Source organism: Tauraco erythrolophus, chromosome 8, assembly GCF_009769465.1.
Source record: "Tauraco erythrolophus isolate bTauEry1 chromosome 8, bTauEry1.pri, whole genome shotgun sequence".
NCBI classification, from domain to species: Eukaryota; Metazoa; Chordata; class Aves; order Musophagiformes; family Musophagidae; genus Tauraco; species Tauraco erythrolophus.
This window is the reverse complement of record NC_141472.1, coordinates 25,277,296-25,292,038: the sequence shown is the minus strand read 5'-3', so window position 1 is coordinate 25,292,038 and position 14,743 is coordinate 25,277,296. Positions and strand designations below refer to the sequence as shown.

Genomic DNA, 14,743 nt, shown 5'->3' with positions numbered 1-14,743 from the left:
AGCTGTCTCCTGCAGTACTGCAGCTAAAGCTATCAGGAGGCCCATTCAGAATTTGTGTAATTTACGTTACACTTCCTTGCTCAGCTCAGTAATAATACAATTTGTCATGAAGCAGAATTCATGGCCTCAGGCCTGCTGTCTCAGTATAGACTAGAAGGGTCAGTGGAAGATTTCCTGGCATACTGCATAAGGGGTAAAATCTTTTGTTTGAAAGCGGACAATCTCTGCTTTGTGTAGGTATGATGTCAGAGCGTATCTATTTTGGTTTACAAGACTAAAACACTTTTGAGATGTAACTAGCTATTTACTGTCAATATAGAGATAATGCTACATTAAAATCCTTATGTTTTATTGAAGTCGAAGACTAGATTGCCAAGTTGTTCTCAATGCTGAGTCAGAGATTTTTATAATTGTGGCTTGCTAAGAGCAATTGAGGAAAGCAGTTGAGTCTGAGTCACAACTCCAGGCTCACATTCCACCTCCTCCTTTCAAATCTTGCTTCCCTGAATAAGTGATTTGCAAATGAGTTGGCTTTATTTATTCTCTGTGCCATCTCAGCTAACCCTTAGAGCTTCTAAGTAGTAGAACTCACTCCAAAAATATAATGCAGATAAGAAAGGACACTTCTAAACTGTTGGCAGATGTAGTTATCTCCAAAATCTGAAATTCAAATAGACTTTTATTGTCTTCTGAAAGTCTTTTTTAATTCTGTCCCTTATTTTGAGAGATCGAAGGAGAAGATATTTAGAATTAATGGAAATAAATATTTTTTGGTTAATTGTTTTGTGAAAAAAATGTAGGGAAAAAACCTATCTTGATAAGAAAATTTAATAGCCTTGTTTTTCCATAAGTGTTGAAATGGGAAATGTTAACATTAATGGAAAATTACAACACTAAATACCATCATATAGATTTTTGTGGCAGGGGAGGGGGGGAAAGAAGAATGAAAATTGATTCCCAGAAGACTTTGTTAACAGTTACAATCATAGTTGGAAATTTCCTGCTCCATCAATGAAAATTTCATTTTGAAAATGGGATATTCCAGCAAAAATCTATCTGAATAAAGATTTCTTTAGTCACCCAATACACTTGAGTGGCAAGTAATTCCCCTATCTGTTCTGTGCAAGTATTCTGTAACAAGGAAGGGAATTGATATTTGGCCCCAATATTGCTTTGCTACAGTGAAGGTACTCCTCAAACTTCTAGAGATAAAAATGTATACTTAAATACTAGACACCGTGGCAATGTCAGAGAAATGTCTACAACTGAGAAAGCTTTACTTTCACTACAATTTCTTCAGTGGATTTAGGATTTTTGGTAGATGCTATGTGCTACCCCAAAGTGTTGAGCCCATGTCAATGCACATGGTATTCCTGATTTCCTATCCTGAGAACTGCAGAAGAATAGCCTTTAGAAATAACAGCTGGGAGGTCATAATGGCTTCTCAAAAGAATTGCTCAGTCATTTTTTGTAGCAGCTGTAGTAGCATTTTTATTTTCATGCTGATGCATAGAAGTAGTTGTCCAGAAACTTGTATCTGAAGCTGCTTTCAGGTAAGTCAACCAAAAGGAAAGGAAGTGGTAGCTGGTCTCAGACTTCCTAGCTGGGAGCTAGATTTAGTCTACTAGACTCTCAGTCTTCTCTAGATTTAGACTTTCGAAAACCAAATCAAAGGAGCTCAAATGCACAAAAAGTTCGCTCAAGATAAATTGAGATGTAGAAACTGCTAGAACTGTTTCCTGGCGTGACGTACCACCTGTCCTAGACTGTGAGCTATACCAAACTCTGAGCTGCCCATGTTCTGGTATGACCTGTGAACTGTGGTACAGTGTTGAAGATAATCAAGTCCTGGATATGTTTATCATAGTGGATGACTGGTCTGGCTATAACATGAAACTTATGTTACTTTTTCAGTATATAAGATTAAAGAATACAACATACATATCCACAAAGATCAACCTGTGCTAAACATAGGGAGATTTCCTTGACAAGGGCAGGTAAGGTAGATCAATTACAATAGACTATCGTCTATAGCACGGATTAATTCAACAGTACTTCTGTTCTGAAACTTCCCCAAACAATGAGCAAAATTACTTTCACAAAAGGAGCACAAATCAGCTCTGTGCTGAAAGATATTCCGATAATTGAATGCTTATTGTCAAGGAATTTTCAGGATCCATGTTATCAGAAATACAGACACAGGCAATTATTGAATTTTTGCTCAAAGGCTTGGAAACACCATCTAGCAACTCATGCAGCAGACTGAAGGAAACAATTGCTTTTGAGAAATGGAATCCCTAAACATTGAGTCTAAAATAGCAGCAAATACTTGAATGTACTCTGTGCAAACATTGAGGCATATGATACTGCCTTATTTTCAGTCTGGACTCAGCAGGCCTTAGGACAGAGAATTACAGCAAGACCCAATTATGTTTTTTTTCAGTTCTTTTCCTCCAAATGTAGACAAGCATACATAAGTGGATCATTTTCTTGCTCTGCTCATTAAATAATCTTCATTTCTTTTCAGGCAGGGAAAGGAAGGCATATCCAATTATTAACTTTAGAAGCTTAAATTTCTAATTCTCAGACACTGCATACACATTTTTTTTTTTAATTCTCTGGTATGGTCTACTTTAATTTTGGCACTTCTTTTAGTTTTCTCTAAAATTTAAGGTTGCACTTGAGTTTTATCAGTATTAGTAACAGCGATCTTCTTTATGTTCCCTTGCAAGTGAGAAAGTTGTTTTATCCCTGTGCTGGTGATGGTACATTTTTGTCTTCAGGCTATACTTCTCCTAAAAAGTAATACTGAGAATGGCTAAGAGAATAATATGGTTCCAGATCCTCCTGTCTACACATAGGCCTCTGAGGTAGCCTGTCAAAACACGAAAGGAAGGGAATGAAGTCTCTGGCTACATGTAGGGCTATGCTGTGAGTGGTTAACCAGTAAATTTAGTCTGAACAACGTTCTCAGGGTCTCCCTCAAAAGATAGAATGGTTATATACTTGAATGTTATTATGAACCTGTACATGTACCTGTCTGGTTTTCTTCTCATTCGCTGACAGAAATGTTGTTTTATTAGATCTTATTCATTATGTTAAGATTATAGGAGTTACAGTGGTTTTTCTGAAAAAGCCCTAAGGGAAAAGAATTTTTGTTCCTCTCAGAAAGATATTTTACTTCTTGCATTTTTATTTCTTAGACATAATTAAAAGTGTCTCATATATTGAGTGAATTTTTTTATGCTCTGGTAATAAGCTGAAAAGTATCACTACATTTGGATTTTATATGTCATATAATTATACTAAATTTAATAGTTTAGCTGTTATATCCATAGTTTTGCAGAAATAAGTATTCAGAGAGTGGGAGCAAGAGCCATATTTTGACTTGCACTCTTCTAGAATTATATAAAATGTAATGAGATCTTGCAATATTAGAACTAGAAAAAAGCAATAAAAGGACTTTAGTAGATAGAATTTTAGAAGATAGATTTACCTGAGGAAGAGCCACTGGAAAGGTTGTTACCATCTGAAATACAATTAAACTAGATTTACAAGAAGCTTTAGCTTAAAAAGAAACAGGTTCAAAAAATAAACAGGCTATTAAGAAAAGAAGGTAGAATATCAAATTTCCACACATTTTAGAAGCAAATTCAGGTAGCTCAAATTCATACACAATATATGTAATTTGCAGAATTATTCTAAAGGTACATTGCTTTTTTATTTGGAAAATTTAAGAACTATTCCATTAAGAAGTACTTTGACACACATAGATCAATATATGTTTCCAATTACCAAGTTTTAAAGTTGGCTAATGTTTCAAACAGAAAACTAAAGTAGATGTATCCAGACTAATGTGCTATTTCTCATGAAATGGAACCTCTTCTAATTTCTTAGTGATCATTTCTTGGCTAGGAAATGCAAATTTTCTTTGGAAGAAACTTATTGAAATGTTGAAGAATTCATAATCTCCTTAGGAAGAATAGGCTTTATTCACTGACACTTGTTTCATATTCCTGATAGGGCTCACTTATTTAATCTCTTTATGGGAAGAACTCCTCAGATTATGTGTCTCTGCCAACTGCTTTCAGGTCTTTGAAATGTCCAACGTGCCTGGGAGCTATGCTCCTTAACACACTCAAGTAATAATGATAAGATTCTATGCCTGAGAAGAAATAAGTCACAGTGGTGATAAACCCCGTTGTTTTTATCTATAGATCTATTTTGTTTGCTTACCTTAAAATAAAGTCTACTCCATGGTGAGTAATAGAAATAACAAAACATATTCCTTATGAACAGTGTCCATCTGAAAGCTTCTCAAATCTATTTAAATATTTTTTTTTCTGCTATCTAGTAGAGTCCTCTTCATCTAAGTCTGAGATACCCTGATAGTTTTGATTTCTCCCTCTTCAAGGTTAAAATCTCTAATTCAATTTAACAAGTGCACAAATGTGTTAAGTTCTCTGTGCTAGTTCTTATTATGAATAATAGAGACATATGTCTCTTCCTTCCATCAGAGAATGATGCAAAACTCACTACCTTTGTACTTTTCCGAGGGTTTGTATTATAATGGGAGATGACTTTGAAAAATCATTATCCTAGCCATCAAGTTACCTCACAAAACCCACCTGCTTTAGATGTCCTGAAAACAACAAATAGATAGGAGTCCTGTTAAATATGAGTAAAAATATAGGACTGGAAGAAACCTCTTGGCTCTAGTTCAATCCAAGAATCTTTTTTCATATTCACTTCTCAGACTTACTATGTATTTACTTAAATAGTAAAAAAAAAATTTGCAGGGTCTCTGCATAGCCAGAGTACTGCCCGTTTGTGTTCCTTTACCTGTCCAGTGTGCACAAGTCACCTCCACTGAAAGCTACTAAAAACTGTGTCATTCCCTCTCTCTGGTTTGTAATCTCTTTAAGCAGAGATTGCCTTTTTTTTTTTTTATTGAATGTTTGTACAAGATATTGCAAAACAGCTCTGTGATCCGAGATGAGAGAGGCTGTAATGCAAACAGCTAATTACAGTGGCTAGAATTCACAGAAGCTTCCTTTCTAATCTCAGCAGCCCCAACAGTAACGATGATGAGGAAACAGAAATATAGCCACCCCACTTGTATTCCACGGTCTGTAAAAGAAGACTAACTGAATTTGTTTATCTTAATGGCTGTTCTGTTAATTAGGCAGTTAGGTATTTGTGGATCACTGAAGGTGAATGTACCAGAGGTCCTTCTGTCTTTACTGGTGATTGCTGTTTGGCTATATTCCTTTGCTAAGAGTTCAACACTCTCAGTTCACCTAACATTTGCTGTAATTTACCTTGGAGACAAATACATATATTGACACTGGGGTTGTCAGAACTGTGCTGCTGGTTGGCTAGATAGAAACCTGTGTCCTCCTGGACGCAATTTTTCTTGACTAGCTCTCACTTATCATGAATTTGCTCCCAGTGGTGCAGCTAAAAATAAGACCCTGGACAAATTTCTCATTACATTTTGGGCAAAGTCAGGGGGTTACTATTGCTTATACGTGCCATGTTCTATGTGGCAAACTTGTATGCATCAAACAATACACAATATTTCAGAACAACACTGTTGTCCTGATATGTTTAGAAAAAAAATATATGCTTGCCTGTCACTAAACTGCTATGCTTACTTATATAGCAAAGTGCTCTGCACAGAGGAAATCAAATACCGTTTTTTGAGTTAACTCTATGACTTAAAGGAAAGGCCAGATTTGAATTTCAGTTGTGCTGGTTTTGTTTTGTAACTTCAGTGGATGCAGTGATCTCTACTCCTGAGATGTAACTCCATTGCCAGGGCCAGGATGGGGCTATACTTGGTGAAGTGTAAGCACCTTGAAGTACATCCTTGCCTGAAATGTTTCTGATTATGGTTTTAGCTGTTTTAAGTATATTATTAACCTGTTAGTTTTGTCTGAACCTTATCCAAAAAGTCTGTGTTTATTGGATGTATAACAGATCCTCTTATTTCTTTTAGAGGAGGAAACCCAAGAAATTATTCCAGACTGTCTTTAATAGGTTTATAGATTTTGAAGTGATAAAATGATAAGAGAGTCCTCAGATATCCCTCTTCAGCAGAATGCAATTATATGCTTAATCAATTAACTTTCTGGGCTTTCTCCCATGAGGTAATGAACACTGTGTTTGGGAACCAGTATTAGCTTATCGGTTAGTACTTCTAGGTAGCCAAAATGTTTTGAAGTTAAATGAATAAAACTTGTGATAAAGTTACCTCATCTGACTTCGGCTATTTTAGCCTACATATTATATAAGAGTTTTGCTTTAGACAGCGCTGGAGTAAATATTAGAAAAAGCACTTATAGGTCAGTAAAAAAGCAGCATGTTCTAGGTGGGGCAGAAAATTAAGACAACTCAGAATGAAAGTTCCAAGAAGTTTTTCTCATCCTGTTCATGTGTGTATATTAGAATCTCACAAAAGGTCTACTTTGAGTAGAAAAATTATAGCTGCATTCTTCATCTAGAAGTCAGTATCCTCAAATCTATGACTTTCTGCCAGTGTGAAATGGCTACTGAGTTTCTCTGTGTTCAATCTGTGTCATGACTGATTTTGATATTTTGCAGTTATTGGCTCTACAGATGCATATTTGACAGCTTTGAAGAACAGAATCAGGTTTCAGGAATAAATATTAATTTATGTCACTAGTTCTGTAAATTTCTGTAACAATTCCTCATCAAATTGATGCAGTGGATTAACAAGCCAGATTGGATGCTACATAATAGATTATTAAAAAAAAATACAGTATGTTGCCAGGAGTTTGATGACTTAAAAGCCATATTTATATACAGAAGTTATACTGGCTTAACACTCTATAATAAAGAGTTAAATGAAGTCTGTACACTACACTGCACAGGAAGTTATTTTGTCTTTTTTTTTGGTTAACACCTGGTACTAGTAGACAAATTTAAATTATAATTTAGTAGTGTTCACAGAGGTTTTTTGCTAAACTGGTATAAAATCACGTCTTCTTAATTTAGTTCACTGTAGAAAAAAAACAGAAAGCTCTTTTTTCTTTTACAGTGAGTCTAACAGGAAAGAGTTCTCTTTTTCTAAAAGCATCTTGCTAAACATCCATTATTTATGCATTATTTCACTTGGAGTTGAAAATTTTATACAATTTTGCCAAATGATTAGATTAATGAAAATTAATGAACAAAATTTTTGGGAATAAGTTTTTATCGCTGCAGTGACAATCAAGCCAATGTTAGTGTCTTATCAGATGTAGCAGAGAACAGTCCATAAGAATTGCTCTAATATGAGTAAAAGTCATTTTTAGGGCTTATGTAGCTCAAAACTTTTGATCTTAACACTGTAATATGCTAAACAAATGTCCTTTACATTAAAAAGCAGGTATTTATGTCTTCAAGCATTTCACAGAAAAAGTGAGGTGGGGTAAAGTTATTAAGTGTTTTTATCTTTGGATATAGAAGTTATTTTTTTGTAATTATAAAGCATTTACAAGATCTAAGAAAAGGCAATGCAAAAAGCAAACAAACTTATTAGAAAAGACTTGAAGTAAGAATTAATAGAATTCTCGTATGTGGAAATGAGACAAAATTTAGAAAAATGATTGGATCATGAATGGACATCTCTATCAGAAATCAGTTTCTGTAAGTCTCATTTTAACTGCACATTGTACAAATACATCCTCACCGGAGAAAAGGATGTTAGCCAGTCATGGAGTAAGTCCTTACAGAACAAATATTCTCACCTCTCTGAATATAAAGATGGGACAGGTAGTATGAAATATATTTGGTTAGAAGTTTAAACAAAAAGATACAACAGATGTTTTGGGATATTTTTTTATTCTCCAAAAAGGGAAAGAGTGTTATATGAACGAAGACTTCCTTTGTTTTACTCATGAAAAGGCATATATTGAAAAATGAAATTGTGACAAAACACAAAAGAAATGAAACAGAAAGGAGTAAAAAATCTGTTGACTGTGATTTAGTAGTTCTTTACAGATTTGGTGCATGGTAGGATTTTCCAAAATTTAGCTATTTGATTATGCATACACTGGTCAGACTGCCATAGAGAACTCGTGATAAATTCTTGCAAGGAAGAGTAAAAGGAACAAAAGGATCTACTGAAAAGATCTTTACACTGCTATTGTGAAGCCAGTATCTTCACTTTTCACATTACTGCCTATTCAGCTTCTCGCTGCGTATGAGAGAGGAGCTCTTGAATACCAGACTAGAAAGAATTCTATTTATACTCAAATGTAGTCATCAAACTCCTGGCAACACATGGTATTTTTTTTAATGGCCTATCATTATCATGATCCGTGAAGCCCAATGCTGAATCAGAATCTCGCTGTGTTAGCCATCATAATGGCACATAATAAAAGACAGGATCCCTGGCCCAAAGGGCCTACGAACACTGTTTAAAATATCTGTCAATATTCAGCCAGTAAATTTTTAATTTTCTGCCTACCTAGAAGTAAATGTAGTCTCTGAGCTCAACCTAGGAAATGTCAGTTGCCTTCCACAGGTCTTTAATTTATTCCGAGGACCCTCAGCCCTTTAACGGGTTGGAATCCCTCTTTTGTCTTGGAGTTTTCGAAAAAAGAATGCACTGTGTGTACAGTATGAAAAACTTTTTTCTTATACTGTATTAGATTTCAGTCATGGTGAGCACTGTGGTAAGCGGTGTCGTTCGAAACTGTTTGCTGCAGCTAGCAGGATAGATGCTTTTAGAAAATTGAAAGGTTTTTCAAAGTTACACTTTATAACTTTGATGTCGACTCTTAGTAAATCAATTAGAAGAAGAATGATAGTATGGAAGAGTTATCTTATTTTCTAGGGTCAGGAAAATAAATGTAATCTTTTTGTTTCCTATTCACTTTTAGTTCTTCTCTCCTGCAACCTGACTCAGTCATTTTTATTTGCTCTCGTGTTGAAAAGACATTCTAATACGACAAAACTCAATCTAAGGAGCTCTGGAAAGAAATCTCTCATGATCTGTGTACTTCAAGGTCATAGATGTTAATGCAATGTGAAATCTTTTGTCTTTTGTCATTAGCTATTGCTTATCTTGGTTTTTCAGTTGGGTTTTTTTTTTTTTTTTGGTCAGAGATGTATTGCACTTGTTCTATTGCTGGTTCCCTGTCTATTTTCATGTTCTAAATTGGTTGCTGGATTTGAAGGGATTTTGTTTATTTGCTTTCTTTTTTTCTTTTTTTGCTGAACCAGTACCCACTATTGTCCATTTTGTATGTGGTCCAATGAAAACAGATCATCTGTTTTAACTGTTCATGTATGTTCTAAACAGAGTAAGATGATGAAAAACTAGCTTCCTCCTAAAGAATCTGCTGTTTGCCTTTCTTATGGTGGGAACATGACTTAAAAAAGATGTTTTTACTGGTAAACACCATTTTTGTGACTTCTTTTGTTGCTTATAGGTCTCTCTCTGCCATTTCTAAATTTCAGGGCTTTTGTTTGTTTGTTTTAATTCAAATCCACCATTGGACTGTACACAATATCTTGCAGTTATTTCTGGATGTTTTGCACAGGTTGGCTTCTTTCTTGAGAATTCACTCTGCCAAGAGGAATTTTTGGCTATGTAGTATATTTTGTATCACCATTCTTCCCATCCTGCCCACATAACAGTCTGCTCTGAAACCACAAGCAACTACGCAGGAGTAAGAGCAAGCCATGTGCCTGCCCTAGTTTCTGCCAGTTTCTGGCATCTGGCTGAAGCCACTAGCAGGAAAGTGGTTCAAGTCACCTTTCTTTGCCTCTTTTTGCTCCTTGATCTTTCTCTGTAACATACTGAGCTTGGAGCCTCACCGATTCATTTTTCAAGAACCCTCAACAAGGAAATTCCCTGTGAATGTGAGGCGAAAATACTGTAAAACAAGAGAAGGATGTTTTGACTAAGTGCTTTTTTTTGCGGGTGTCCTCTTCAGCGACTTTTCACTTTAAAATACGGCAAGTGGCAACACTTGAAAATGTACAGTGATGTATCACAGACAGCAGAAGAAAAAGCCCTTTTTCAAGACATGAAGGTCTTTCTTTTCTGCCCCCCTCCAATTGGTATTTTACCTTTTTACCATCCATTTTTTCAATAAAACCACATTAAGCATAGACCATTTAAAATTGTTTTTTAAAACCAGGAAGTATAGTGTTCAAATTTAACATAATCACAGCATCCTGGAATAAAAAGAGACTATGAATGGAATTTATTTGATGAAATTTTTATATTTTTTTTCTGATCCAATTTTATCATTTTTTTCTGATACCCCTTAATGGGATTTTTACCATAACATTACTAGAAAAAGAAAAGTGTTTTCTTGATATCTCAAGAAAAATGAAAATACTGTATTTAGAAAAAGCACCTGCAAAACAGAAAAAGAAAAGGAAGTATAAAAGTGCAAGATTTTAAATATGTATTGTAAAGAATATTTCCAAAGGCTCTTTTAAAAACATGTGGGTGTTTTTTTTAATTATTTGCAGACTGTTAATTTCCAGTAATGGGAATTCTCCTTTCCTCAGTCTTGCATCTACTGTCATTGTAAGGTTGTACAGACATAAGTGGAAAGACTTTGGCCCATCCGGAGTGATTCGGCCAGAGCTCTTTCCCCATGCCAGCCAGTGCAGATCGTTACCGCTGACTGTCGTAGCGTTCTGTGCTTTACTAAGAGCTTGTACAAATGGGGATGTGTAGTGGTAAGAGCAGATTATGTGAGTGCAGGTGCAAAGCAGAAGGATCATGGTCTGTTGCTGCACAGGGTGAAGGTCAGCAGAAGAGCACGTGTCCTGCAGATAGTGGGACAGAAAGATACACAGTCTAGCTGTATAAGAAGACTTTTGTTTTGTGTGGAGTTTTCTGATTTTGACAATACTTATGTTCCAGAGTGGAATAAAACCAAAAGCATTTCTTATATATCTAAAAAACTCCTCATCCTTCAAGCCAGTCTAAATACTTCAGTTTGATTAAATCTGAGTGTTTAATTATGTTTCAGCTTCTTTTTTTTTTTTCATGTTTCATATTTTCTCGTCTAATTTAATGAAACCTTCCACCAACTATTTTTTTATTTGGAAAGGAGAATAGAAATATTCAATTTTGAATAGGCTAAGGTGAAATATTTGGGCTGTATCATAATGCTTTTTTACAGTTTTCCATTCATAATCAATTTCTGTCAAGGGTAATGCACTTCTGGGAAATGTTTTACTTTTAATGAATTTATATTTCCTAGCACTACTCACAAGATCCATGCTGTTAATACTATCAAAGATCTGATAGATCATCTTGCCAATTTTATAACAGGTTTGCTACATTTAACTTCTTATTGTTTTGAACTCTATCTTAAATGAGTCAGGCAATGGGAATTGCATAATTTCTTTGGTATGATTACTGCCCAGGTTAATTATACTCCCAGCTAAGAGTAGAGGTAAGCAGAGAACTTTCAGTGAGTAACTTACGATTTACAAGTTTGGATGGCAATATTGGCTTGCACTTCTCAGGAGATGTCACATTCTCTTCATCTGTTACATACTCAAAGTTAATAATAAACATCATTGCTACTCCCTCTTGATTTTTCACTGGAATTATGTGGGTGTTGCAAATGAAGGTAGATCCTGTGGATGGAGGAAAAAAAAAGGAGAGAAATACATAAATGAAAGGAAACTTCATTACTTTTTCACTCCAGTAAGTCCAGTTACACCAATAGATAGCCAAGAATATCTCTTTGAATTTAATGATGGAACATTAAACACACTATTCTTTAATTTAAACAGGAACATTTTCATAGAAAGAAATACATCTTTTGATAATTTATTAGATTACGACCTCTTCCATAAGATCTCTCCTTTAAAATCTCTATTTTACGTTTTCTTTTTTATTCACTGAAATTACCTATATAGCGAGACTTGTGATATGGAGACATTTAGCACCAAAAGTAGCAATGTGAACACTGTTCCAACCACAACAGTAGCAGAAGAAAGCAGAACTCCGTTCTTCTAAATGTCAAACATTCTTCAAGCTTTCAGTTCTATTACAACAGGATGAATCATGCATTAAATATTTAAGGGTGTAAATATATCACTGTTCTTATTTTAGCACTCAATCTTTTCGGGGCTGTATAATATTGTTTAGATTTGTGTTAAAAATGATATTTGTTATCTGATCCTACAGGATTTTATATGCTATCACAACAGACTTCTAAACTGTAATAATGATTTTCAATAATCTTCAGAAGTATTTAACTTAAATGTTCCATACAATTTGAAGTATGAGTTTAGAAGTACCTTAGCTTTCATATATACGGAGCATATCCAGCTTATACTGATATGAACAGAGGTGTAATTTCTAAACACCTCTGGTACTAAGGGTGTTCTTGTTCAAATGCCTAATTACAGATTTAAAGAATTCTTTGTGTTAATTCTTCCAGTACAACTCTTAAGAAGTTTAATTTGACAAGGTCATTAGTTTTGATTTAATTCCTTCTATTAACCTAACAGAATACAGTGGTTCCAAAAATAATGTGATTGCTGTAAGCAATACAACAATGCACTAAAAGCTTCATGCAAACTTGACTGTGAGATGGTGTCTTTCCGTGATAACTAGGGGCTGGTTTAATGTACATCATCTGCAATTTATGCATTCAAATGCAGTAATCACTGAAACTTGACAGGCTGTGCGATTTGACAAAAACAGATCCTGATCTAGGTTACACAAGAAGATAGATATATATATATATATTTTTTTTTTTTTTGCCATTGAGGAGAGAGATAGTAAAGATTTATATCATTATAACCAAAATCAGATTCTGGCTCCTCATATTTAATGTAGTACTTGCTATATGTGGCATATATGGCACTTTGAGCTATGTATAAAATTGACATGCTGGCCTTTCAAGTTTTGCAGCTGTACCTTCAATCTATTTAACAATACAGTTAAGCTGTGGCACTTGCCACAGTTGCCATGGTTACAAGCTCAATGACTTTAGTAAACAGAAAATAAGCAATTTAAGACTGTTCCATTAGAGCTAAAAATAGAAGTGCTGCAGGCCAAGCATTGCAACATAGACTGGTTAAACAGAGGGTCTGAAGAGAATTTAGAAGTAATTTTTGTGGTTTTAGCTAACTAATAAAGATACATATTTAGTTTAAACAGTCAAATTTTATTTATTGATTTGCTTGGAAGGAAATACTTGCTACTTCATGAAATATTTTGACATGCAGATATATAGATTGAGCAGATGTCCCCCAATCAGACACCTTCAAAACAAAGGACTGGAGGTGGGGCTGGGCTGAGGCATGCATGGCTGTCAAGAGCACTGAACTCCAGTGGATCAAATTTTTAACAGTTTTTGGAAAGAAGGAAGACAAGGAGCCTCAGACTTCTTAAAAAACTTTCCTACTTTTGAAGGCAAGAGTGTTTCAGCTTTTGAAATGCTTCCCACAGTGCTAAGTAATGACACTATCTCCCGTTTATGTAGAACATTCCGCCCTCAAGCATTTACAAACCTCATTTGTACTGGAGCTAGGGATTCACATCTCTGGGGACAGGCATAAACTGTTTAACAGTCCACAACTTAGGAACATTGCAAAAAGTGCTCAGGGTTAAAAATTAAAGCTGTATGTAGTAATATTTTGGGGGTAAAAAATGGGAAAGATTCATACTGGTGTAATTCACCAGCAGGCTAAGGAGTCTAGTGTAGTTCATTAGTCTGAAGCTTTTCCAAGACACCTGGACTTTTTAAGAGGCATGGAATATTTACTTTGTGCAAATGTCTGGAGTTGGAATTCTGCAACTTAACCAAAATACAATGCCCGTTGCAGTCACTGTTAGTGTTTTTCTTTAGTATGGAAACTGTTACCTGCTCTACACTTATCAGTATCTATCTTTATTGAAATGACAATAAGGAAATACAAAATACAAAATAACAAGGAAGACCCTAGTGTGACTGAAAAATACGAGTCAGGTACAAAGAAAGAATGCTATACTAACAAATTAAAAAGATAAGCTTTCAGTTGTTGGATTTGATGGTAATAAAGAATTATTAAGAAGTATGCCTGTTTATATACAATCTTATGCAGTATTTGCACTCTCGCATTCCACTGCTCTTCATTGCACTCAGCATATTTTCCCTGGTTTGTCTCTATACTGAATATTTTGAGAATAAGAAATGCTTCTGATGAGCAATAAAAACTGTAATGAAGTTTCTGGAATTTGCATTTCTCATCTAACAGCACAGGGCAAGTGGATTATATAATCAGAATAATTATGAAAATTATACCTTTATAATTAATAGATTCAATATCCAGCAATATATCTGGATTTTCTAAAGATTACTGCTGAGGAGTAATCATGAGATATATCGGTTGTGCTCTCTTGTTATCATTGTTGGAGGTGATAAAGAGGAAAAGCTGGATATTTTCCTGTCAGCTTGAATTCCATGGTTATAAGGGCTTGTTTTCTTTTGTCTATGACATATGAAAGCCCACTCTTTCATCTAGTTAAATTAGTGGTAAAATATCTAGAAATATTATGCTCCCTATATGCTGTGTGATATGACGTATGATTCTGTATATGTCTTCAACAGTATGATTTCATGAGACCAGACAGGCTAGTGTGACACAAATAAATGCCCAATTGGATACATAAGTGACAACAAATAGTTAAAAAATAAAGATTTAGGTTATATTAGGATTATATAAGGATATATTGCACCATTTGAGCAATCCTGGTGAAGCA

General features: G+C 34.8%; 1 protein-coding gene across 3 annotated transcripts in view; it reads right to left on the bottom strand.

Moving 5' to 3' along the window:
* The window catches only part of KCNH7 (potassium voltage-gated channel subfamily H member 7), a 247,618-nt gene that overhangs the window by 89,236 nt on the left and 143,639 nt on the right, over window positions 1-14,743 (bottom strand). For 2 of the 3 annotated variants that reach the window (XM_086615257.1, XM_086615258.1), the window contains exons 3-4: window positions 11,467-11,622; window positions 3,497-3,529 (exon numbers count right to left, since the gene is read on the bottom strand). In XM_086615257.1, coding sequence (XP_086471383.1) covers window positions 3,497-3,529; window positions 11,467-11,622 — 189 coding nt within the window. Of the gene's footprint in view, window positions 1-3,496; window positions 3,530-11,462; window positions 11,623-14,743 lie in introns of all 3 variants that reach the window. The other variant, XM_086615259.1, reaches the window with a different exon arrangement.